Raw genomic sequence first — 26,084 nt, 5'->3', positions numbered from 1 at the left:
GCCTACACCGCCAGCTGATGGTAAGTACCGTAATGTCCAGAATAGAGGGGCCACCCTGATTTAGCATTCATATGATTCTCGTCATAGAGGACACTTCTGAAGGTGTAAAGTTCTTGTGTTGTAATGATCGTGTGGATTTGGAAGCGGGACAACCTCTGGCTGTACCTACACCGCCAGCTCATCGTAAATACCGTAATGTCCAGAATAGATGGTCCATATTGATTTTGCCGGACTCGTGGTGATGAAGAACGCTGCCGAGGACCTGGACGTCTAATGAAGATCACGCCACCGAGTGGAAATATTCGTGTGAAAGGGCAGCCGTGTCGAGCGTGCTTGCGTTGAAACACCTCGAGACGCCTTCGTAGTGTAACCTGTAGTCGGTGGTGCGCGTTTTCTCGGCGCATTACGGGAAGCGCGACCTTTGACCCCGGTCTGGCATGTGGGCGGCGCCTGTCGATGCCCGGGGCTCGGTGCGGAGAGATGGACGCAGAGCAGGTAACCGCGCAGAATAACATGACGCCGACGCGCCATCGGTGATTTGCCTCAGGACGCGACGCGTCACGTCACGTCACGTGTCCTACGTGTGCCGTTTCCCCTCAGGCGAGCATGGCCGCGCCGCTCCAGGCCTTCTCCTCGCCCTCGGTGTCCTCCAGCGGCTTTCACCGCTCAAAGCGTCTGAAGGTGGAGCCCCGAGTGTGGGACGTGGGCACCAGCTGCTGCCTCCAGAGCTCCTCCCCCTCGACCTCCACCCTCGACCCCAACACCTTCCAGACGGTGGTCCGAGCGGCGGACAGCACGGGCAGCGTCCCTGGAGGACCCTCCTCTTCCTCCTCCTCCTCCTCCTCCTCAGCCGTGGCGTCCTCCAGCCAGCAGGGGGAGCCGGGCCGCCACAAGCCGGGCAGCCTGAAGCGGAAGAGCGAGGGGGTGGACAGCAGTGACAGCGTGCAGATCTTGGAGGAACTCTCCGCCCCCGTGCTCCCCGCCCGAGCAGGCGGGGCTGCAGGTGCAGGCACCGCCCAGTCCATCACCAACTCCACCTCCACCACCAAGAGCAGCACCTCGCACGGCGAGGGCGACTACCAGCTGGTGCAGCACGAGATCCTCTGCTCCGTCTCCAACAGCTACGAGGTCCTGGAGTTCCTGGGCCGGGGGACGTTTGGTCAAGTGGCCAAGTGCTGGAAACGGGGAACCAATGAGATCGTAGCGATCAAAATCCTGAAGAACCACCCTTCCTACGCTCGCCAAGGACAGATAGAGGTTTGTGCAGATGATTGTAAAACCCTGCAGCTCAACACATGGTGACGCGGTGAAATGTGTCCCCAGCCACCACTACTCGCTCATTTGGGGCGGTGGTGGCCTAGCTTGTGAGGAAGCGGCCCCGCAATCGGAAGGTTGTGGGTTCGAATCCACTGAGGTCCCCTTGATGAAGGTCCCGTCCCCACACGCTGCTCCACGGGCGCCTGTCATGGTGCCCACTGTCACCAAGGGTGATGGTTAAATACAGAGGACACGTTTCACCGTGTGCACCGCGTGCTGTGCTGAAGCGTTTCTTCTTCCGTCCTTCCTGCCTCTCAGGTGAGCATCTTGAGCCGGCTGAGCTCGGAGAACGCGGACGAGTTCAACTTCGTGCGCTCGTACGAGTGCTTCCAGCACAAGAACCACACGTGCCTGGTGTTCGAGATGCTGGAGCAGAACCTGTACGACTTCCTCAAGCACAGCAAGTTCAGCCCGCTGATGCTCAAGTGCATCCGGCCGGTGCTGCAGCAGGTGGCCACCGCCCTCATGAAGCTGAAGAGCCTGGGCCTGATCCACGCCGACCTCAAGCCCGAGAACATCATGCTGGTGGACCCGCTGCGCCAGCCCTACCGCGTCAAGGTCATCGATTTCGGCTCCGCCAGCCACGTCTCCAAGGCCGTGTGCTCCACCTACCTGCAGTCCCGGTACTACCGGTGAGCACCAGCTGCCACCAACAGTACCAGATCATCCCAGCCAGAAGACCACAAGGTCACAGGTTCAAACTAGGGCTGGGCAAAATGATGAATGTAAACTTTTTTTTGTAAACTTTTACTAAAATAAACCGCGGTAATGGAAGCCGGCGGCTGTCCTCAACCAGCAGAATTATCAATCAGTCTTCTCCAGTGGTGTAGTTTCATTTATCGAGTGATTTGATCACACGTGGCCAGCATCATGAAAAGATCACGTCCAATGTGCCAGTATTTTGGTGATGGTATATAGTCGTACGTTAATCTTTATTTATACGGCACTTTTTAAATGACCGTAGCTCAAAGCCCAGTGGCGAGGAAAAGAAGTCCCTCTAACAGGAAGAGAACCTTGAGAGGAACGTACACTCAGAAAAAGGGACCCCTGTCCTCTTCTGGTCACCACTGGACTACCATGAAATACATGAGAAAAGGATGGCAGATGAAGGTTGTTGCAGTCCACTTGTGAAGGTAGCGTGTTAGAGAACCAGCAGGTGACTTGGCGGGGTCGGCAGAGGGCCGAGTGGGACAGTCCGTGTCACGTGATCATATTTCATCTTATTATGGGCGTCCCACATGTCCCACATTTCCCGCCCATGGCCCCCACCATTATATATATCCCTTTTCTGGCCTAACCCAACGTAGTGTATAACGGAAAGATTCCGGAATAATAGGGTCAGGGTTAGGGCACCCTTGACTGTCCCTGTCGCTGCTGGACGTTCTCGGTCTACAGTGTGGTGCTTTGTGCTTGCAGTGCCCCTGAGATCATCCTCGGCCTGCCCTTCTGCGAGGCCATAGACATGTGGTCCCTGGGCTGCGTCATCGCCGAGCTGTTCCTGGGCTGGCCGCTGTACCCCGGAGCCTCGGAATACGATCAGGTCAGGACCCCGGCGGGCGTGGCATGAGTCCCGGTGCAGGTTTTTAAGCAAATTCTTTTTTTTTTTTTTTCCTGTTAAATTGCTTGACTCGGGGTGGTTGGGAGTTAACTGGACGTTTCCTTCGCCGCTTCAGATCCGTTACATCTCCCAGACCCAGGGTCTCCCAGCCGAGTACCTACTGAGTGCCGGAACCAAGACCAGCCGCTTCTTCCACCGCGGGCCCGACTCCAGCTTTCCCCTCTGGAGACTCAAGGTGTGTGTGTGTGTGTGTGTGTGTGTGTGGGGCACGTTCGGACAGTTTTACAGTGTGTAGAGGGGGAAAAAACGGGACTTTTTCCAACTGCAGACGCCAGCGGAGCACGAGGCGGAAATGGGGATCAAGTCCAAGGAAGCGCGCAAGTACATCTTCAACTGTCTGGATGACATGATGCAGGTCTCTATGAACTCACGCATTTTTAATTCATCATCCAATATTTATTCCGGTTTGTGTTGCCAAAACCGTTTTAAAATTTGGCCCAGGTTAACATGACGAACCTGGAGGGCACGGACGTCCTGGCGGAGAAAGCGGACAGACGGGAGTTCATCGACCTGTTGAAGAAGATGCTCACTCTAGATGCAGACAAGAGAATCACCCCGATGAAGACTCTCAACCATCCGTTTGTCACCATGACCCACCTGCTCCACTTCCCTCACAGCTCTCAGTACGACCGTGTCTCCGGTAGTTTCATCTTCAACGTATTGTCCCGTCCCTGCTAACAGTTGCTCGTCTCTGCGCAGCGTGAAGTCCTGCTTCCAGAACATGGAGATCTGTAAACGCCGCTGTAGTGCCTTCGACAACGGAAAGAACCTGTTTACCAACGCCACGCCCAGTGCTGCTACCAACCTCACGGTGACCTTCAGTAGCCAACTCAACCAGCACAACCAGGTACCCAACTTTTAAAAAGATGAATGATATTCACAAATGTATTTATTTCAATTATAATGAATTGCGCTGATATCTGTCCCCGTCTGCACTGGCAGATGGCATCCACGGGGGGTCAGTCTCTGTCCCTGAGCAGCAACGTGCCTCTGCTCAACTACCAGCCTGGCCTGTACCAGCAGGCCACCATCAACATCCCGGGCCTGGCCCAGCCCAGTGTACCGCTGCAGGCTCGGCCCCCTCAGCTGTGTCCCCAGGCCGAGCCCTTCCAGCAGACCCTCATCGTCTGTCCTCCCACCATCCAGGGTGACCGCATGCACTGCCCGTATATATCGGCTGCTCTGCATTTCCTGTGGGTGGGGCCGCGTGTCACACTGGTCTGATCTCGTAGGGCTCCAGACGTCCAGTAAGCACTCTGGGTACCCGGTGAGGATGGACAACTCGGTTCCAATGGTGCCTCAGAACCAGTCCTCGCAGTCTCTGCACATTCAGCCCAGCATGCTGACACAGGTGAGTGTGTGTGTGTGTGTGTGTGTTTTTGCAGATTTTTTTTTCCTTTGGGAAAGGGGTGCTGCTCCTCTGTAGAACAATCCCCTACGGGGGACTGGAAGACCCCTGAATGGACACTAGCCCCTCCCTCTCTCCCCTTCGGTAACCAGAGTCTAACCCTCACGCCTCCTCCTTATCCCCACCTCTCCCCAAAACACCTCCTCCTCAGGGCTTGACCACAGCCTCCCTGCAACCCCTGGTGGCCCGAATGTCCACGGCGGTCCCCCTGTCGCTGGGCTGTGGGACCAGTTGGGCGAGTCACCTGGAGCAGAGTGCCGCCATGCTGGTAAAACCACGCCTCCTTCCATCCGACTCGTTCCAGGAGTGCGAGGCGCATGCGCTAATAAGTCTGCGCTTCTGCCTGCAGCAGCTTCCCTCCCTAATTCCCCTTTTTCTTAAGAAAGGTCCGACCGGGAATGTTGCTCCGTCCTTTTCCAGTGACTTCATGTCATTGCCACTTTGCTTCCCAGCTTTATTTTATCCAGATTTAATAATGTTTTTATCTGCAGCATTTTCTTTTTCAGGGTTTTTTTCTCAGACTTGCAAGGCATGGCTGTTTGCATACATTCCAGACATCCTCCATTTATCCCCCATTCTCATTTAGAAGCTCTCTTCTTTAGTCTTAACCGAGTAACGTTCCATTTATCTGCAGGTTCTATAATCTCAAATGTAGGTGTCTGTCCACCAAACTGCAGACAGGAAGTCGTGTCGGTATTTTTCCAGGAAAAATGAATTGAACCCGCTGGTTCTTCAGAGTCTCGAGTCAGAGTCTCAAAAAGTCATTTTGACATCCAATCACCGAGCAACTACGATGCTTTGCACGTTTGGAAGCCAACAGTGGAGATAATGTTTTAGGGGAGGAGTGGGGAAAAAGCGTGAGAATCAGGAGGTGACCTTTTCCCTTGTGATGTCACATGGGGGCAAATTCCAGATCCGACCGTCTGAGCGGTGAAGCAGAACGACCAAAACCCTCTTTACACCAACCGCCATTTCTAGCTACTACGAGACCGTGGACCGGCTCGGGGAACTCGTATTAATGTTAAATCATCTCACGAAGTCACATTTTCATGACAGGGGACCTTTAACATCACGCGAAAACACTTTTGTCAGTCCAAAAAAAAAAAAAAAGTACAACCAGTGAATCCTAAAGAAAAGGATGGTGCGCTAGACTGGAAGTGCATGTTGTGTTGTGCGGGGTGAATTAAAGTCAGTGTATGATGTTTTATGTCAGTTATTCCAGCCGACTGGCCCGCTTTTGTGTTTCCGTATGGACAGTGTTTTAGATTTTTTTATTTTTTTTTTTAAACAGCGTATGAGCAGAATTGAGCCTCCCTCCCTCCCTCTACTCCCTCTACACACTCCCGGCCGATCGTATCGTCTTTCGGTGATTTGGTAAAAGTGCTTGAGATGTTGTTAATGTGATTTGCACTTCTTGGCCACCATAGAAACGGGAGCTAATGCTACATAGAACGGTTGGTGCTTTCGGGTTCGTCCCTGCATGTTTGCCTGTGTTGCCCCGTGCAGTAATGTCTCCAGATGGACCTGGCCGTGAAGGTGTAATGATGGGTTCGTGACTCTTTTTCCTTTTGCTTGTTCAGCACACATGGCCTCCAAACACCCAGCAGATTCTCATCCCGTCTGCCTGGCAGCAGATGCCAGGAATGGCCATCCACAACGCGCAGCAAGTGGTCAACGATCCCGCCGTGGGGACGCTGCTGTCCGACAGGGCGGGGCAGCAGAATGCCAGGCTGAGGTGAGTCGTCAAGAGCAGCAGTCAGAATTCAGTCCCGAAATCCAGTACTTAATCCAGCCTTCCTGCCTGTGCACAGAAATCGCCATGGCGGCCCGTGCGACAGCAGCAGCCAGCAAGACTCTGCAGCCCTTCAGACGTCCTTACCATCTTCCCAACCTCTGAACATGGGAACATCTCATGGACGAGTACAACCAAATGGAGGAAAACGGAGTAAAACCAGACATTCCGACAACCGGACCAGGTAACCGGGCCTGGAATCATTCAGACAGACCAAAACAGCCAATCTGTGAGCTTCCGAACCAGGTAACCGGGCCTGGAATCATTCAAACAGACCAAAACAGCCAATCTGTGATATTCTGGACCAGGTAACTCAGCCTGGAATCATTCAGACAGACCAAAACAGCCAATCTGTGAGATTCCAGACCAGGTAACTCAGCCTGGAATCATTCAGACAGACCAAAACAGCCAATCTGGGATATTCCGAACCAGGTAACTCAGCCTGGAATCATTCAAACAGACCAAAACAGCCGATCTGGGATATTCTGGACCAGGTAACTCAGCCTGGAATCATTCAGACAGACCAAAACAGCCAATCTGTGAGCTTCCGAACCAGGTAACCGGGCCTGGAATCATTCAAACAGACCAAAACAGCCAATCTGTGATATTCTGGACCAGCTAACTCAGCCTGGAATCATTCAGACAGACCAAAACAGCCAATCTCTGAGATTCCGGACCAGGTAACTCAGCCTGGAATCATTCAGACAGACCAAAACAGCCAATCTGTGAGCTTCCGAACCAGGTAACCGGGCCTGGAATCATTCAAACAGACCAAAACAGCCAATCTGTGATATTCTGGACCAGCTAACTCAGCCTGGAATCATTCAAACAGACCAAAACAGCCAATCTGTGAGATTCCGGACCAGGTAACTCAGCCTGGAATCATTCAGACAGACCAAAACAGCCAATCTCTGAGATTCCGGACCAGGTAACTCAGCCTGGAATCATTCAGACAGACCAAAACAGCCAATCTGGGATATTCTGGACCAGGTAACCCGGCCTGGAATCATTTAAACCGACAGAGTGCATGGCAGGGTTTCCGCAGTTCTTTAAAAAGTCCTAAATTTGAGTTATAAGGCCTTAAATATAATCTATTTCAAAATGTTAGACTAGTAATCTAGAGTTTAAAGGTCTTCAAAGTACCGATCAGGCAAGTGGTACCGATTGGCTGCTGACCCACGCATGGACGTGACCAGGGGCGGTCCTAGCCTGTTTGTTTTTTTTTTTTTTTGAATATAAACAGCTTAATACAGAAAATCCTAAAACTTTATATAATCACTCGCACCATACAAATACCTGCTATTTTACTGGCTTTATGGTGTGACCCTCCACTATCACTAGAATTGGCCAGATATAGGGGGTTAGTAGCCTAGAGGGTAAAACATTCGCCTATGAACCAGAAGACCCAGGTTCAAACCCCACTGACTACCATCGTGTCCCTGAGCAGGACACTTATCCCTGAATGTCTCCAGGAGGGGAACGTCCCTGTAACTACTGATTGTAAGTTGCTCTGGATCAGGGGGTCTGGTAAATGCTCTAAATGTAATATTGTTTTATCTGGCATACAGTTATGCTGATGTACCTGTAAAAAGTCTATTATACAACTTCCTGCTGCTGCGCCTTTCAAAATCAAATTATATACCGCTGTGTGTACCGTGTATGGTTGAACTTATATTGCAATATGAATTTTATCGCACAGCCCTAGGAGAATGGACCTTTTCAGACCGTAACCAGCCATCCCATCAGTGTTGTGTCTTTTTGTGATTCTTCCCAGGCCGACGCCCTCCCTGCAGCCTGCATCATCAGGTGACCGGTCCCAGCCAATTGTCATCTCCGACACACCAAGCCCTGCCGTCAGCATAATCACCATACACAGTGACACTGAGGACGAGGATGACAGGAAGTTCCCTCCTGCAAGGTGCAGCTTACTTACAGTTTATACATAATTTGTCCGCATAAATAAGAAAGAGATGAAAATGCGTTTTTCTGTAACAGCTGCAGCGCTAATCAGAGAGCCAACGTCATCAGCTGCGTGACCGTCCACGACTCTCAGGATTCCGATTCGTCGACCGGCAGCCCGCTGAGTCCCAAGCAGCTGCCCGACTTCGCCGAGGCGTCGGCACACCAGTCGAAGTCCCTGGCTGTTGTCATGCCTTCTGTGAAGACCCAGCCTGGGGACAGTGGGACTTTAGGTCAGTGGTGGCCATACTGATTGGCTCTTTGTTTATAAAGATGTATATTGCGATCTGTAATAGAAACTGAATATTCACACACATTATATCAACAACTACATTTATTTCTTATAGAGCCCAAAATCACATACAGTATGTCTCAATGGGCTTTGACAGGCCCTACAGTCGACACCCCCCACACTTGACCCTTCTGCACACAAGGAAAAACTCCACACAAAAAAGGTCTTAAGAAACTTTGGGAAGGAGTGAAACAGAGAGGGACCCCCTTCCAGGGTAGAGGGAGCCTGCAAATGGTTTGGTGATGGTTTGTCCAATACGAGAAAAATACGTGTCCATTATGGTGCTACTGGTTCACTTGAAGATCCCTGAAGCTGTAGTTGTAACGGTGGTGGTGGCTGTGGTGACCCTCTGGTTTGTTTCATGGTATGTCCTTGTTAAGCAGTTGTCAGGAACCAGGATTTATTTGCTGGTCTCTTCACTGGGGTCTGCCAGTAGTCTGGACGCTTGATTCCGTGTCTCGGAGAAAAACAAACAGAAGCAGGTCAGATGGTGGCATCGTACGACCGATACTGAAATATGTGGTTATGGTGGTATATTGGGGTTACAGTGGCCCGGTACCCTAACTAGCACAGCCTAACTAGGGTGAATTTAACACTGTCTGTGTCTAACAGGGGGACTGTGTTATAAAATGGACTTAATAATTGACACTCTGTCTGGGACTTTAATGACTTTTGATATATTTATATATATGATATATTTTATTCTGAATTTTTCGTTCAGATCTCCCCGGTGCTTTTGCTGGAAAGGCTAAGAAAGCAGCAGCTTCACAGTCAGCCAGGCCTCCAGGTGGCAGTAACGAGTGGCACCAGCGAGCCGTGGGGGACCGGTCCCAGCCCCTCAACCTGAGCCAGGTACGCAGCTGCCGAGCAGCACCGCATGCTGCCTGCGCCGACCTCATCCGTTTTCATTCTGTCGTGGTGACAGGTTCAGCAGTCACTGATGTCTTCATCCCACGACCGGCCAGCGGGTGGCAGCAGTTCGCTTCGCCGGCAGCCCACCTATCCTCCCACGGCCGTCTCCTCGTCCTCCTCGTACCGTCTGCACGAAAACTCTCTCTTCGGCTCCGCCCCCAACCTCTACGCCTACCCGGCTTCCGCTGCACTGGCGTCAGTCTCGCAGGCGGTGGACCAGCTCAATGCCGCCGCAGCGGCCGCCGCCTCGTCCTCCTCTTCCAGCCGCCACGGTCACCCCGCCGCCGCCGCCGCCGGGCCCTACTCCGCGTCACTCAGCCTGCTGCAGAAGAACAGCAGCCTTGGCCTGATGGGCCACGCCCCCGGCCAGTACAACCAGCACCACCAGCAGCTCTCAGCCCCACCCTACAGCCGTCCCGGCGCAGCCCATGCCCCTTACCAGAGGAAACTCAGCCAGTACCCCTTCCTGTGAAGAGGTGCGGCTGGGAAATGGTCGCCAATTTTGCTTTTGAAGGTCCTCTGACATTTTTTCCTTCTGTATCTTGATGTCTTGTTGGTCCCCTAATTCTGTATCTGACGCCTCATTCCGAAATTCAGCCGCGGTGCAGAATTACGGCCACTTTGAGATTTACCCAGGACGTGCCGTTTTGGTGTCTGTAGCTTTAAATGCTAATGAGGAGGAGAGAGGCGGGACGAGGAGGAGAGCGGCCTATCACGATACGATGTATATCTTGATACGTGGGTCATCATGCGATTACATCACCATATATTGTGATAATGTACTTATTGTAAAAACAACTGAGACGCAATTGGTCTGTCATGTTTTGCGATTTCAGTCTGCCTGAAATGCCAAAGTACCCAGCTGTACAGCGCCATCTACAGGGTGGGCCATTTATATGGATCCACCTTAATAAAATGGGAATGGTTGGTGATATTAACGTCCTGTTTGTGGCACATTAGTATATGTGAGGGGGCAAACTTTTCAAGATGGGTTGTGGCCATAGTGGCCATTTTGAAGTCGGCCATCTTGGATCCAACTTTAGTTTTTTCAATAGGAAGAGGGTCATGTGACTCATCAAATTTATTGGTAATTTCACAAGAAAAACAATAGTGTGCTTGGTTTTAACGGAACTTTATTCTTCATGAGTTATTTACAAGTTTTTGACCACTTATAAAATGTGTTCAATGTCACCAACCATTCCCATTTTATTAAGGTGTATCCATATAAATGGCCCACCCTGTACAGTAAGTACGGTAAATCTGTATACAAAAATACCGATATTTGATGTCCCTGTATCAATACAATATCACCATGTAAAATTTTCTAACACCCCTACCATTCACCAACCACAACGTTTGGCACAAACCAGATGTCGTGTTGGCGTTCTTCAGAGAACTCGAATTAATGTTAATTTCACATCGTGATGTTACTTATGATAGGGGACCTTAAATTATTCTTCGGGGAAGAAAAAGCGCCACCTGCTGTTGGTGTCCCAATATTTTGCTTCCATATCATCATGGTATGATTCATTGGTGCCATTTTCTTTATTTGGTTCCTGAACATTTGCTAATCTTTGTGAGACTTGAAGCTGTTGGTCAACTTGACTCATGCACTTTTTTTTTTTTTTTTTAAACCATTTCAGTAAAATAACTAGATTTGGTTACATTTTAGCGCTTATTTCAAGTTTATGTATTTTTATAACTTATAAGAAGCTGTGTAATGTGTAACTGTAAAGAACAGACTTTAAATATGTATGTGCTTCGCGTGTCTTAATAACGTATTGTTGCTTTTTTTTTTTTTTTTTAAGCTCAGCAGTTCTCTAACAAGGGACTCATGGAAATAAAAATGTAAAAATGTTTAATCTTATTCCCAGTTGATATAAATGGTGTTCTAATTGCACTCTGATGTTTGTGGTGTGATGTCTGGGTGGAACACCTGACAGAACGCTGAACCAGCGTCTTATCGTCTTATGGCTGGAGGGTCATTTTATTAGTGAGTTCCGATGAATTCCATCACAATGTGAAAGTAGGTTTTCAGAAATAACAGCTCTAAGGAAACGACTCCATTTCATGCTTAACATTTTAATTCTGAATGTGAAATGCTACACAGGAACACACCTTGCGAAAGTGCAGCAAATGTCTGGAAGTTCTTACTTTAAAGTTCTCGTCCAAAAAGGAGTGTCTTTTGTCCTTGAGGTGAAGGTACACAGCTGATTCTGGCCCTGAGGTGTTGCTCCTTCTGTGCTGGACCATCCTCCTGTGTAGCAGCTGGTCGGTTTCCTGCCTTTGTTCCACTTAACTAGCCTATTCAAGGCGGGATTGAGGTGAAACCAACCTGGAGGATAAATTTGTGGGCACAAGCCAACTTCCCTCAGATTGACAAAGTTCTGTGGATGCAGAATGAAACGTCTCCACCTTAAAGTAAGAACGACTCAACTTTCAGACAAATTCACCTGGATGCCTGAGAATCTTCACAGACAAGTGCAGCAAATGTACAATAAAACGATTTTGGGCTTAATTAGACATGTTTATAAGATGTGACATCTCTGAAATTTGGTGGTTATTTTGCACATGAGAGAGTCGCTGTATCGTCCTAAAGATGTGATCCTGTCAGAGGCATTATTATTATATTGATATTGTTTTATTCATAAATGTATTACTAATTAAAATGGTAATTAAAAAAAACGTACATGGTTCCGATCACATTTTTAGCAGCGCTGAACATGGAGGATCACTGGATCACAATAAAGATTGCTTAGTAATTTATTGCTCTACTAAAAGAGCAATGATTTAATGCTAATTTCATTTACGAGTCCTTTCTGTAAATTATTTACTTAATTTAAAGCATTGAGTTGAAATAAAAAGCTTTATTTTTAGCTTTAGTTTACCAAACTAAGAGCCCTGATAAGGCCTAACTTGTCAGCAAAGAGCATGCTCGGAGATTGTTAAGTGCTAGACGAAGAAAAAATTATATATATATATATTTGTATTTTTTTTGTATTATTTTGAACAAGTGGGTTTTCAGCTGCTTCTTAAAGGTGGTAGTAGTCTCGGCGAGTCGAATGGAGGAGGGCAAGTTGTTCCACCAGCCAGGGACAACGAAGGAGATCTGAGAGGGCGTGCAGGAGTGTATCTGGCTAGTAGTGCGTTGGTGTAAGAGGGAGAACTTCCATTTACAGCCCTGTAGGCAGCATCAAGGATTTAAACAGCTACCGGGAGCCGGTGAGAAGAGGCGGGACGTGGGTGTGTTTCGGCTGGTTGAAGATGAGACGGGCTGACGGTGATTTAACTCCAGTGGTAGCATGAGACGGAGTCTAGAACCCGCAGGTAGTGCAGGATGGCACATCAATACGAGCTGTGGCGACCTTCCGATTACGTATCTGCTTCCTCCACCACTAGGCCACCGCGGCCCCGGCATATCTGATGTCCATCATGTTCTCATCAAATCTAAAGCATAATAAACCAATAAAGGCGCTTTCTCGTCCCTTCTGAGTAATTAAACGTGGTTGTGGACGTGATGCGTCCGCTGCGCCATGTTAAATCGGTCATGTTACCTTGTCTGGATTCAGAGGCCGGACCTCCGGCGCTGTTGGTTGGGGTCGGTCTCATGTCCTCGGGTCCTGATTCCCGCCTGGGGAAACCCGGAGGACGTGCGGTAAACAGCAACCATCCACCACCATGGACACCCTGGAACCTTCCAGAATTTCACACAAAAACATGCGCAGAAATTTGGCCAAATGAATGTGAGATTTTTATATTTAAATGAATCTTTCAATGTTTCAGTTTCTGACATTCTCTCAATCATGAGAGTTATGTTATCAGATGAAAATTGGAAATTTGGAAAATGGTGAAGAAGATATCATCATCATCATCATCATCCTGATTAGTCCTTCACTAATAAATAAATCATTCTGTAATACAGTCAACAGACGTTCTTGTATTTAAAATCTCACTCGTACTGAGACGTGACACACTGGAACTCAAGAAGTTCTTCATGTGGATTTTCAGTCATGCAGGAGCTGTTCCTTGTGGAGAACAGCTGACCTCCGCTGCAAACCGAGTCTTCTCCAAGAATAGGTGAAATCATGAGGCCGCGAGACTGTCTTCACATTATTAAGATGTTAAATAATCACTAACATGAACCCAGACCAATGCGTCAGAATACCGTACAGATATTGTGTGACCTACTATTATTTGACCTGATTGTAATATGTTGGACCTTCTGGAGGACAATTACTACTATTAAACAACATTTTGACCCTCTCAATGTTGAATGGAACATTTATGTTAAAGTGTTCAATCTTTATGTATGACTTTATTTTGTATATTTAAAATGATACTATTTGGAAATAAAAATACAGTACAATATAATGTATAATATTAGTGCAGTTTAATAAATGTTTTTCTAATCAGGAACTTTCTACTAACTGTGTAGATGTTTAAACACCTGCTGGTCAGTGTGGGAACTGCAGGTTCTGACACCTGCTGGTTAGTGTGGGAACTGCAGCTTATGACACCTGCTGGTCAGTGTGGGAACTGCAGGTTTTTACAATTGCTGGTCAGTCAGGGAACTGCAGGGTCCATCTGCTGGTCAGCGTGGGAACTGCAGCTTCAAACACCTGCTAGTCAGTCAGGGAACTGCAGCTTATGACACCTGCTGGTTAGCGTGGGAACTGCAACTTCTGACACTTGCTGGTCAGTGTGGGAACTGCAGCTTCTGACACTTGCTGGTCAGTGTGGGAACTGCAGCTTCTGACACCTGCTGGTCAGTGTGGGAACTGCAGCTTCTGACACCTGCTGGTCAGTGTGGGAACTGCAGCTTCTGACACCTGCTGGTCAGTGTGGGAACTGCAGCTTCTGACACCTGCTGGTCAGTGTGGGAACTGCAGCTTCTGACACCTGCTGGTCAGTGTGGGAACTGCAGCTTCTGACACCTGCTGGTCAGTGTGGGAACTGCAGCTTCTGACACCTGCTGGTCAGTGTGGGAACTGCAGCTTCGGACACCTGCTGGTCAGTGTGGGAACTGCAGCTTCTGACACCTGCTGGTCAGTGTGGGAACTGCAGCTTCGGACACCTGCTGGTCAGTGTGGGAACTGCAGCTTCGGACACCTGCTGGTCAGTGTGGGAACTGCAGCTTCTGACACCTGCTGGTCAGTGTGGGAACTGCAGCTTCGGACACCTGCTGGTCAGTGTGGGAACTGCAGCTTCGGACACCTGCTGGTCAGTGTGGGAACTGCAGCTTCTGACACCTGCTGGTCAGTGTGGGAACTGCAGCTTCGGACACCTGCCGGCTGGAACGCAGCGCATCGCGCATCCAGGTAATAAAAGGTTGAGACAGCGAGAAGAAGCGGCGCCACCGACCTATAAAAAGAGTAAAATCGCAGCTCCATTCCACAGTGACGGGGTCAGGAGAAGTGAAAGGCAATAAGAGTTTCGGTGTGGGAGGTGCTGGAGGTGTGTGAATGTTTTCCTCCTACTTGTGAGGAACGGAGCAGGATGAGGAAGTTCATGTGAAATGAATCACAGTGAGCAGTGACCTCGGCGCAGAGAAGCAGAGCAGTGAAAAGCAGCTGAGGCTTTATTTCTCAGAGTGACAGGACTGTGGAAAGATGGACATCGGTGGAGCTGTGGTCATCCCACAGGTGAGCAGCACTCGAACCATGAGATAAAAAAGTCTTCAGATGTACAGCTAAAGGCAGGATGGGAACAGGACACGTGGCGCTTGTTGCTCCATATTCCAGCATAGAGAGCAGTGATTATGAGACTAATAATGTGAGTAAATTTATGGTGGACCGCGGTGTTCAGGTTCCAGTAAGAACAGGTTGTTCGAAAGAGGAACCTGCAACTCTCATAAATCTCCTGTGGGCTTTCTGTTGTCAGTGAACAATCGCTTCCTCTTATTTTCAGGTTTCATACTTTCACACAGTGAACACACACACACACACACACGTACGTAAAAATGTTGTTGCACGGGTGACATTTTATGTGTGTCGTGTGTTTCAGCTCAGTAACGAGATGCAGCTCTACCTGATGAACAAGGTGAAGCACGGCGAGTTGAGCATTGAAGACGTTTACAGGCAGGGCATGCTGGAGCTGTACCTGCAGGAGGTGGGACGCCCGGCGCCCGGTGCCCAGTGCCCGACACCCAACACGGCACCCGACACCTGTCACCCGACACCCGGCGCCCGTCACCCGACACTCATCACCCAACACAGCACCCGACACCCGTCATCCGACACCCGTCATCTGACACCCTTCACCCAACACAGCACCCGACACCCGACACCCGTTGCCCGACACCCTTCACTCGACACCCGTCACCCGAAACCCAGTACCCCATCACCCGGCACCCCGCGCCTGTCACCCGACACCCAGTGCCCGACACCTGACACCCATAACCCGGCACCCGGCGCTCAACACCCGACACCTGACACCCGTCGCCCGACACCCAGTGCCCGACACCCGACACCCTTCACCCATCACCCAACACAGCACCCGACACTCGTCATCCAACACCCGTCGCCCGACACCCATCACCAGGCACCCCTCGCCCATCACCCGTCACCCGACACCCGTCACCCGACACCTGCCGGCCGACGCCCGTCACTTGACACCCGGCACCCAACACACATCAGCAGTGGGAGCTGCTTGTCTGGCTGGGAGAACGAGGAAGTCCACCAGCTGGTTTTTCCGGAGTGTTCAGGTTGTAGCGGCTGCGTCATGTATAAAGTGACGTGATTGTCAGTTTGATAAACAGCAGCACAGTGTAGATGGAACCAGTGATTGAAAACGTATTAATGGAGACTCGCCCGTCAAGGTCAACATTCCGGACTGGAATCCTGCCTGGTCCACTTGATCCATTCTGCTCCTTCTCTTCCAGGTGAAAGACGCGTCTCAGCACAACTTCAGCGTCCACAAGTTCAACCGCTACAGGTGGCAGAAACGTGTCCTTCAGGTGAGGCGCTTCATCGTCTGCCTCCACAGTTGCATGGGAACAACACCATCTTAAAAAGAACACCACGCCCTGCTCCTACCGTAATTTCCACGGAAGAAACAGCATTTCTGTGTTTGGGGGTGGAGAACATTGGACTCATCAACTCTAAACCACGCCCCTTCATCTGCAGCAATATGCTATTCACCACCACCTGGTCCTGGTCCTGGAGAACCTCCTTTTTATATCCCCTCCCAGACTGTTTGAATCCTGCCACACCTGAGCCTCAGGAAGGTCAGGTTGAGGTTCCTCCAGGACCAGGATGGAGAACCACTGCTCTCTGCTCATTACTGCAGATGTAAAGGCTTCCAGACACATTTGTCACCTGTGAAATGCTTCTTTCAGCTTGACTTTGGCATGAAGGTGTTGTGCAGCATTGAGAAGGGCATTATGAAGCGCCAGCTGCAGTTCGCCAGCGTGAAGAACTGTCACGACGGCGCGGGGACCAAGTTGTCGATTTCCTTCCAGGGTCACGATGACTACGAGCTGGAGGCCACATCTCAGCAGGAGAAGCAGAAGGTCTCTTCTCGCTCTCAACGCTACCATCAGAATTCAGTAGAATCTGGTTTTGGCTGATTTGTACTTCTCTTCTCGCTCCGCCAGATCCTGCAGCTGCTGAACTCTGTGATCTACAGCAACATCTACAGCCCGCCGGACATCCCCGAGAAGATGTACGAGACTCTGGACCAGGAGCCCAGGAGCCTCCGGCACGGCCACCTGCTCCTGCAGAATGGGGGCATGGCTTCCTTCAAGTGGAAAAAGTCCGTAGCCGAGTGGCATTCAGATATTTATGATATTTATAAAAATAAGAACATGGCCGCTGGGCGATGAAGTCATAATTCATGTTCGTTTATTTGTTCATATTTATCATCATTACTGTTAATACATCGCTTCACGGATTCTGTAATTTGCCTCCATCTCCTGTCAGGTACGAGGCCGAGCTGCTCAGGGGTCAGCTGACCCTCCTCCCCCTCGGCAACCAGTTGCCAGGCGACGCCCACACCAGCCCCTCCCTGGCGGTCATGGTCCACTTCTCCGATGGCAGAACCACTGTGGAGAAGTCCGGGACCTTCGACGCGTTCACGCTGGTCACGCACCACGGGGAATACCAGTGAGTTTCAGACTCGCACGCGGATACGTGTTGGCGGCGCGGTGAGGCGGCATCGCCAGCGCAGCGTAAATACCTCCTCACTCGTACCATAGCAGCAGCGAACCAGGAACGGCCTAAAAACATTTACATTTACAGCATTTACCAGACGGTAACTTATCCAGAGCGACTTACAGTCAGTAGTTACAGGGACAGTCCCCCCCTGGAGACACTCAGGGTTAAGTGTCCTGCTCAGGGACACGATGGTAGTAAGTGGGATTTGAACCTGGGTCTTCTGGTTCATAGGCGAGTGTGTTACCCACTAGGCTACTACCACCATAAAACATAATAGATTATCAATTAAATCATAATAGAGCAGCGGTGGCCTAGCGGTCAAGGAAGTTTCCCCAGAAGGTTGCCGGTTCGAATCCCGACCCGCCAAGGTGCCACTGAGCAAAGCACCGTCCCCACACGCTGCTCCCCGGACGCCTGTCATGGTGCCGACTGCTCAACAAGGGTGACGGTTAAATACAGAGGACACATTTCACCGTGTCACCACGTGCTGTGCTGTTGTGTATCACAAGTGACAATCACTTCACTTCACTTTATTTTATCGGACCGCTGCCAAACAGTTAACAAGTAAACATTATATTTCCGCACGATGCGTTCTATATGAACTTTGACCTACTGCAGTTACTGCACACGACTGGCTTGGTCTTTGCTGCCATCTTCAAGGGCAGCAGACCTTCGTGAAATGAGACGAGTGCTTCTGTCTTCCAAGTGTTCTGGACAACAGGTCTGCCTGTCAAACAGAAAGGTTCTTGTTGATCTGTCTCCAGACTCCGGGTTCCCATGACGGACGAGTTGTCCTCCTCTGAAGCCGTGCAGAAGGAGCGGGACGCCTGGGTGGGCGCCATCCACCAGCTGTGTGGGGACTCGGCGCCGGAGACGCTGTACGAGGAGCCCAGGATCCTGAGGGCGCGCAAGGTCACCGCCCGGGCCTACAGGTCCCGCCTCCCGGCCCCGAACGAGCCCCGCGAGAACGGGGAGCGGCGCTCCTCCCGCGGCTCATCGGATGAAGAGAGGCTCCTGCCCTCCGCCCGCCGGCTGTCCGCCCCTTCTGTCCCGCCGCTCCCGAAACCCCGCCGCCTGTCTCATTCGTCTCCCACCAACAGCATCATCTCCCCGTCCCCAACTGCCCCTGTTCCTGCTTTCTCTCCGCCCCCTTTAGCCCCTGTGCCAGCTCCGCCCCCCCTGCCCAAACCGGCCACCAGCAGGCCTCAGGCAGAGCGAACCAAAGCCTTCCACTGGGACAGAGTTGCCCCGGAGAAGGTGACCTGCCCTCCTGTCAGAGACATGTTTTATATTCGGGGGACATTTGCACTAAATATCTCACACGGTCTATGCTACTGTTCCATCATCAGGTTGACAAGTCCTTCTGGACGTTGGGGGCCCCTGGGAAGGTGGAGATCGACACGTCTCGCCTGTTTGAGCAGTTCAGAGTGAAGGATCCCGGGTCCGCCGGCGACACTCCAGCGCCGAGCCACCAGGTGGAAATCATGCTGAACCAGAAGGTGGCCCACAACTTCAGTAAGTCCATCTGAGCTGCACCTTCCATCTTACAACAACAAAATACAACATTTAATTCTCCAAAAACTCCACAAAGGAGAGAGAAAAAAAGGTGGGAAGAAACGTTGGGAAGGAGTGATAGAGAGAGGGACCCCCTTCCAGGGTAGAGTGAGCCTGCAAATGGTGTCAGTGCAGGGTTGGGGATGATATAATAATAAGTCCTACAGTTGTAGGGTTGGATGAGTCCAGGATGTATTCAGTGTCATGGTCTAGATTACGTGTCCATAATGATGTTACTGGTCCATTTGAAGATCCCTGGAGCTGTAGTTGTAATGGTGGTGGTGGCTGTGGTGACCCTCTGGTTTGTTTCATGGTATGTCCTTGTTTAGCAGTTGTCAGGAACCAGGATTTATTTGCTTGTCTCTTCACTGGGGTTGTAGTCTGGACGCTTGATTCCGTGTCTCGGAGAAAAACAAACAGAAGCAGCGGCAGACGGTTGCACTGTACGACCGATACTGAAATGTGTGGTTATAGTGGTATATTGTAGTGGTATATATGCATTGGTGGTTCAGTGGTAGAATTCTCGCCTGCCACGCGGGAGGCCTGGGTTCGATTCCCGGCCAATGCAGCTCTGCACTTTTAGGGGCAGTGGTGGCCTAGCGGTTAAGGAAGCGGCCCCGTAATCAGAAGGTTGCCGGTTCGAATCCCGATCCGCCAAGGTACCACTGAGGTGCCACTGAGCAAAGCACCGTCCCCACACACTGCTCCCCGGGCGCCTGTCATGGTGCCCACTGCTCACTCAGGGTGATGGGTTAAATGTAGAGGACAAATTTCACTGTGTGCACCGTGTGCTGTGCTGCTGTGTATCACATGTGACAATCACTTCACTTTAAATTTAAATTATATTGGTGCTACTGTGGCCCGGTACCCTAACTAGGACAGCCTAACTGGTGAATTTAACTTTGTCTGTGTCTAACAGGGGGACTCTGTGATAAACTGGACTTTATAATTGACACTGCGTCAAAATCAAGTGAAATGAGGGTCTAGGACTTTAGCAAAAAGCCAGAGAAAACAGATAGGTTTTGAGATTGGATTTAAACACTGAGACTGTGTCTGAATCCCGGACACTGACAGGCAAGCTGTTCCACAACTGCGGAGCTCTATAGGAGAAGGATCTGCTCCCAGCTGTGACCTTCTGCACCTTTGGGCACCAGTAGTGACTGGGTACTGCGGGGCGAGACCATTTAGGGCTTTACACCCCTCATCCAGAATTACAATCTGTAGTGACAGGGACAGTCCACCTGGAGACCCACCTGGAGACACCAGGGTTAAGTGTCTTGCTCAGGGACACAACGGTAGTAAGTGGAATTTGAACCTGGGACTTTGTGGTCTTCTGGATCAGAGGAAAATGTCTAACCCACTTGTCCACTGCCGCCCTACACTCTACCTCATCATGAAGAAATGCGCAATGATGACGCGGGTTCAGAACGTCCTGGAGAACATTTTAACGTTCTGAAGCCGGGCTGGAATTGGACGTATAATCTGTGTTAGATGGTGCAGGAGGAGCCATGAGGAGCAGCAGTAGAAGCGACTGCTGGCCAGCGGTGTAGAAAATGTGGATTGGTTATTGATTTTTTTAAAAGCAGGACTTCTACACCACAGACGGGGCCATTAATAATGCTGGCCGCTGCGGGCGATAAGCGGCGATGAGTCAGGAACCGCCGGGCCCCGCCCCGTCATCGGGAGAGGCGGTCCTGCCATGTTCTCGACAGGTTTATTTCAGGCCCAGAACAAACCTGAAATGTGAGTTCTGCGCTTCTAATTCACCACAGTTGGATATGTTACGAGGTGACGCTACTGGAAAACACGTTACGTACCCCAAATATCCTCACAATATCTCTGCAGCCCCTGCAGCGGCTATTGGTCTGGTCTTCTAACATTATAAAGACAAGACATCTGAGGTTACTGCAAGGGTGTGGGGACGAGCAAATATGAGAGAAGATGAAGATGCAACACAGGCGGAAAGTAAAAAAAAAGTTTATTTCTATAAACTTATTTCTAAAATACCGGAAACAGCCAAGCGTCTTGATCATGACGTGAAGCACAAATATTTCTAAAAAGTAGATATTAGCACAAAACCTGTCAGACACCTGCTGCACTTCTACTTCAGGCGGCCGCTTTATTAGAGACACGTACAGTGAAGTGAAGTGAAAGTGAAGTGATTGTCACACGTGATACACTGCAGCACAGCACACGGTGCACACAGTGAAATTTGTCCTCTGCATTTAACCATCACCCTGAGTGAGCAGTAGACACCGGGGAGCAGTGTGTGGGGACGGTGACTTTGCTCAGTGGCACCTCAGTGGCACCTTGGCAGATCGGGATTCGAAACCGGCAACCTTCTGATTACGGGGCCGCTTCCTTAACCGCTAGGCCACCCCCGCCCCAATACAGTGTGGAGCTGCAGGGTGGGGGTCACTGTGTCTGCAGTGTCTAGTGATCTGCTGGAGATGAGTTAAAGGGGTGCAGCTGCGTTGGGGCTGTGGGCGCGGTGGCAGCGGCCATCAGCAGGTGGCAGCGTTTCCCCAGAAACCCCAGCCTGCCGCTGGCCTGCTGCGCTGCGGATGCAGGCGTCGTGTGAATGGCGGTCGATGGAAAACGGGGGCGAGACGATGGAGCTCTGACGTGACCCTGCTGCAGAGGGCGACGTCCCCCGGTTTTTATACCAGGATCGGGCTCGCGTGACGCGCTCAGGTGTCGCCGCTGGGATGGAAGTTTAATCTGCATTCAGCCACTGCTGCCGCTGCTGTTTAAAGCTTCATCCTGCCGGCTTCTCCGCCGACCCACAATCCTCTGCTCTGCTGGACGGTGCTCTGCTGCCTCAGGATGCCCCCGGGCAACTGGTCTCTTGGCCACGAGTAAAACGAGACGAGAGACACACACACAGAGCGCATAACGGGGGACACAGGCTGCGCTTCGCCTCGCCGGGTGGGGGCAGTAAGGTGTGGTCTGTGTTTTTTTGAAGAGAAGTGATGTGATACACAGCAGCACAGCACACGGTGCACACAGTGAAATGTGTCCTCTGTATTGAGTGAACAGTGGGCACCATGACAGGCCGCCCGGGGAGCAGTGTGTGGGGACGGTGCTTTGCTCAGTGGCACCTCAGTGGCACCTTGGCGGGTCGGGATTCGAACCGGGAAACCTTTGATTAACGGGGCCGCCTTCCTTAACCGCTAGGCCACCACTGACCCAGTGGATTCCCCGGGATCCACTTGCTGTTCCGAGTTCTGGTTTCCCACTGAGATCGGTGGCGTGGTGGGAAACAGGAACCTATAATCCTAATCTGATTTCTACAGATTGGAGTCCAGAAGCCCCCTGAGCTCTACAGGTGGTGGCCAGAATGTGACGGAGCTTTATCTCTCAAGGGAAGAAAAGAAACATTCCAATCAGGAGTCCGTTAATCCCGGTGCATGGACCTTTCAGACAGATTAAAACCTCCGGTTACATCAGCAGTAGCAGGAACTCAGTTCTCTGAAGGTCCCTCGTCTGGTCCAGATCAGGAGACTGTAGGTCAGGGCAGGTCATGGTCTGTTTTTGACATAAAGAGGGTAGTTATGACGTCTCGATTCCCTGTTCCCACCAGTCATTACATACATTTACAGCATGTACCAGAGCAACTTACAATCCAGAGCAATTTACAGTCAGTAGTTACAGGGACAGTCCCCCCTGGAGACACTCAGGGTTAAGTGTCTTACTCAGGGACACGATGGTAGTAAGTGGGGTTTGAACCTGGGTCTTCTGGTTCACAGGCGAGTGTGTTACCCCACTAGGCTACTACCACCCTTACAATCAGTAGTTACAGGGACAGTCCCTCCCTGGAGACACTCAGAGTTAAGTGTCTTGCTCAGGGACACAATGGTAGTTCTGGTCAATCTTCGTAGTCAATCAGATGAGATTTGGCGAGATGATCCGTCAGATGAAGCCTTAGGGAGCAGAGCTTTTCTTCAAGACTAAAAACCGGCCATCAGGTGCCTGTAAGATTCTGTAGGACAGAGCTCCTCCTCACGTTCTGCAGCAGCTGGCCGCCTCGTTCGGGACTTTTCTACAGGAGTGTTGAGACGCCGGTTTTCCCTCTCTGTCCCTCCATAATTCACACCTTGCTGATTAAGTCACGGCGCCCCGCGCACCTCCGGGTTATTAGGTGGAGCCGAAATCCTCACGGTTCATTCCTGATGCAGCAGAGGCGAGCGTGGCGGAGGGGAGGTCATTAAGAGCGTCTCTTCCCGCCTCTCCGCAGACATTTTCCTGCGGAGTTTTCCCCTGCAGCCCGGCCTGCTGAAGGAGAAGCTGTCCGTCATTAACGAGGAGGACGGAGGCCTGACCGACGAGCACATCGCCTCCCTGAGGAGGTGAGGAGGTCACCCCCAGTTCACACGTCTCCACTAACATCTTCAGATCTTCAGGTTTATATCTGGCCAGGTGGAAACAGGGTATTTGTATGTTGCAGAGGTGTAATAGTATCTTGGTGTGTAATCATTTAACCCCCTCCTGTCATTTCGTGACACGCCCAGGTGTAGTGTGAGCGGCGGTGTTGCCATAGCAACAGATACATCTTGCAGTCATCAAAAAATGCAGCAAAACCGGAGCAAGTGAAAGTGAAGTGACTGTCATTGTGATACACAGCAGCACAGCACATGGTGCACACAGTGAAATGTGTCCTCTGCATTTAACCATCACCCAGAGTGAGCAGTTAAGAACACTTAACCCCGAGTGTCTCCAGGGGGACTGTCCTTGTAACTACAAGGGGCAGTGGTGGCCTAGCAGTTGAGGAAGCAGCCCCGTGATCGGAAGGTTGCCGGTTCGAATCCCGAACTGCCAAAGTGCCACTGAGCAAAGCACCGTCCCCACACACTGCTCCCCGGGTGCCTGTCATGGTGCCCACTGCTCACTCAGGGTGATGGGATAAATGCAGAGGACAAATTTACCTCTGTCCACCGTGTGCTGTGCTGCTGTGTATCACATGTGACAATCACTTCACTTTCAGTGTGTGGGGCCGGTGCTTTGTTCAGTGGCACCTTGGCGGATCAAGATTCAAACCGGCAACCTTCTGATTACATGGCTGCTTCCTGAACCGATAGGGCACCACTGCCCCGTATCAAATAAAAACCTGAGCACAAGATCCTGTCACCTGCCGTCCCCCTGCGTCCCCCTTCATTTTAATTTAGTGGACGTCTCAGACGGGTGGATAGACGGAGCGGCTGGTTTCAGGATCCCAGTTTCACGTCACGTACCGGATGTGGCCAGGATTGGTCCTTTATTGTAAGGAGGTTGTAACGGGCCAAGGGACGGGAGGGCGTGTCAGGTGACCTGCCCGGAGGACGAGAGGGAGTCTATCTTGGTGAAAAACGCGATGTATATTTTACTGCGCCGTCGCCCCGGCCCGGGCCGCCCAGCAGGGCTGCAATATTCATGCCGATTGGCCGCTGGCGCGTCCCCGGATTCATCAAATAGTCAACGTTTCGTCCAGGAGCTGCAGCGCTAAAATGCCTTTCAGAGGGGCGGTTCAGACTGGTTGTAGGCGTGTCTCCTGACGCCTGTCAATCAGGAGAAGTCCGAAACGTTCACCTCTTTAACCTGTTTAATGAAGCAGGATGTTGTGACAGATTTCACGCCTCCATGCGTTCTGTGAGAAAATCCCACGTCATGTGACGTGAAAGCTGCTGTCCATGGCTGCAGGTACGTTCCCACCTCAGATGATGTGGAGATGTACAAGTCCTACAAGGGCCCGGTGTCCGAGCTGCACATCGTGGACCAGTACATGCTGGAGGTGAGTGTGACCACAATATCGGCCATTTAACATGTTGTATACAGAAGGATGAAGGTTGTGTATGAACGTCCTCTGACGGCCGTTGTGATGTTGGTGATTAGGTTTAATTCTAAACGCGCTCAGTACATTTTGTGGCACTGCACACCACACAACTTGAAGGCCAGAGTGTGCAATATGCGCCCTGCTTACACACGCGCGTGTGTGTGTGTGTGTGTGTGATGTAAACTGCGCTTTTATTTTCGTGTAGCCTTGAGCATAAGCTGTGGGAATGACACAGGTAGGAATTTCTGGAATGTTCTGCGGGTTCCTGAGGTTCCGTTTAGGATGTGTGAAGGAGAGCGAGCCCGAGGTTGTCTTCATGCTCCCTGCTGAATTAATAAATAGGTAATAAAAGTCTGTGTTTCTGAATAAAACCACTTCCAGGGCGTCCTTTATATTGTGTGTGTGTGTGTGTGCGCTGCAGAACTCCATCACTTTATTACCTCCATCACAGCAGAAGTGGCTCCGACTGGGTTCCGAACGGAACCCTGAACAGAACGACAGAACGCGGAACAACAGCGACGCGGTTGCGCTGCGTTTAAATGTAAAATGATTTTGTGTAACGCTGCAACGTATGAAGTGACTTTTCGTAACGTGATGCTGCTGGACATCGTGTGGCGTTGTCCCCAGTCGGACTGTCTGTAACGTCAGTGGGTTCCGGTACCGTTACTGGTGCCTCCCATCATCAGCTTTATTGTTGGTACGTAGGAAACATTTCTGTTCTGAGGGGAGAGAGAGAGAGAGAGAGAGAGAGAGAGAGAGAGAGAGCAAGCAGTGAAATGTAATATAAAACGTTTCGTACTTGTAATTAATCGAATTTCTTAATTTCTTATACACCAGGTACGTATCTCTAGTTGTGACACTAACTCTATATGACTGGTCGTGTTTTGGGATGAAGCAGGTGTCCTGAAGCAGGTCCCTCTGTCCCTGTAAAGCTGTGTGTGTGTGTGTGTGTGTGTGTGTGTGTGTTTCCCTCTGCTCAGCTGTGCAACATCCCGTACCTGAGTTCACGCCTGGACCTGCTGCTTACACTGCGGGAGCTGCCCAGTACCATCCAAGACCTGGAGCCGGTGAGGACACACACACACTCACACACACACTCACTAATAGGGTCATAACAGGGTCAGCGATGGTGTGTGAGCTGATATGTAACTTGTATGTAAAGGTTTTAGCTGACTGTACTGGACCTTGAGAGGAAATCAGACCTTCTGAGGACAGGATCAGAATGTAGAAGGTGTTCTGAAGGTACATCTGAAGGAGTGTCTGTTAGGTA

General features: G+C 50.8%; 2 protein-coding genes and 1 non-coding gene across 4 annotated transcripts; all 3 read left to right on the top strand.

Moving 5' to 3' along the window:
* Positions 1-269: 269 nt before the first annotated feature.
* LOC114798141 (homeodomain-interacting protein kinase 1-like) lies at positions 270-10,155 on the top strand. 2 transcript variants are annotated; one of them, XM_028993578.1, is made up of 17 exons: positions 270-495; positions 601-1,257; positions 1,576-1,949; positions 2,734-2,857; positions 2,991-3,110; positions 3,204-3,290; positions 3,377-3,558; positions 3,635-3,782; positions 3,878-4,082; positions 4,168-4,286; positions 4,495-4,611; positions 5,924-6,078; positions 6,155-6,319; positions 7,910-8,053; positions 8,131-8,327; positions 9,108-9,238; positions 9,312-10,155. In XM_028993578.1, the coding sequence occupies exons 1-17, from the start codon at positions 457-459 to the stop codon at positions 9,768-9,770; spliced, it is 3,423 nt and encodes a 1,140-aa protein (XP_028849411.1). In that variant the 5' UTR covers positions 270-456; the 3' UTR covers positions 9,771-10,155. The 2 variants fall into 2 exon arrangements, with proteins under 2 accessions (XP_028849411.1, XP_028849412.1); XM_028993579.1 differs by lacking the exon at positions 4,495-4,611 and having other exon boundaries at positions 271-495.
* A 4,438-nt stretch (positions 10,156-14,593) lies between these two features.
* On the top strand, positions 14,594-26,078 carry LOC114798372 (formin-like protein 18). Its single transcript, XM_028994024.1, has 11 exons — positions 14,594-14,940; positions 15,302-15,406; positions 16,179-16,253; positions 16,635-16,808; positions 16,893-17,050; positions 17,218-17,400; positions 18,216-18,708; positions 18,801-18,966; positions 23,243-23,354; positions 24,682-24,772; positions 25,795-26,078. The coding sequence occupies exons 1-11, from the start codon at positions 14,908-14,910 to the stop codon at positions 25,927-25,929; spliced, it is 1,725 nt and encodes a 574-aa protein (XP_028849857.1). The 5' UTR covers positions 14,594-14,907; the 3' UTR covers positions 25,930-26,078.
* trnag-gcc (transfer RNA glycine (anticodon GCC)) lies at positions 19,503-19,573 on the top strand. The gene has a single exon. It is a non-coding gene; the product is annotated as a tRNA-Gly (tRNA).
* Positions 26,079-26,084: the final 6 nt, after the last annotated feature.

Source organism: Denticeps clupeoides, chromosome 10, assembly GCF_900700375.1.
Source record: "Denticeps clupeoides chromosome 10, fDenClu1.1, whole genome shotgun sequence".
NCBI classification, from domain to species: domain Eukaryota; kingdom Metazoa; phylum Chordata; class Actinopteri; order Clupeiformes; family Denticipitidae; genus Denticeps; species Denticeps clupeoides.
Note: the sequence above shows the minus strand (reverse complement) of the source record. Positions and strands in the feature narration are given on the sequence as shown.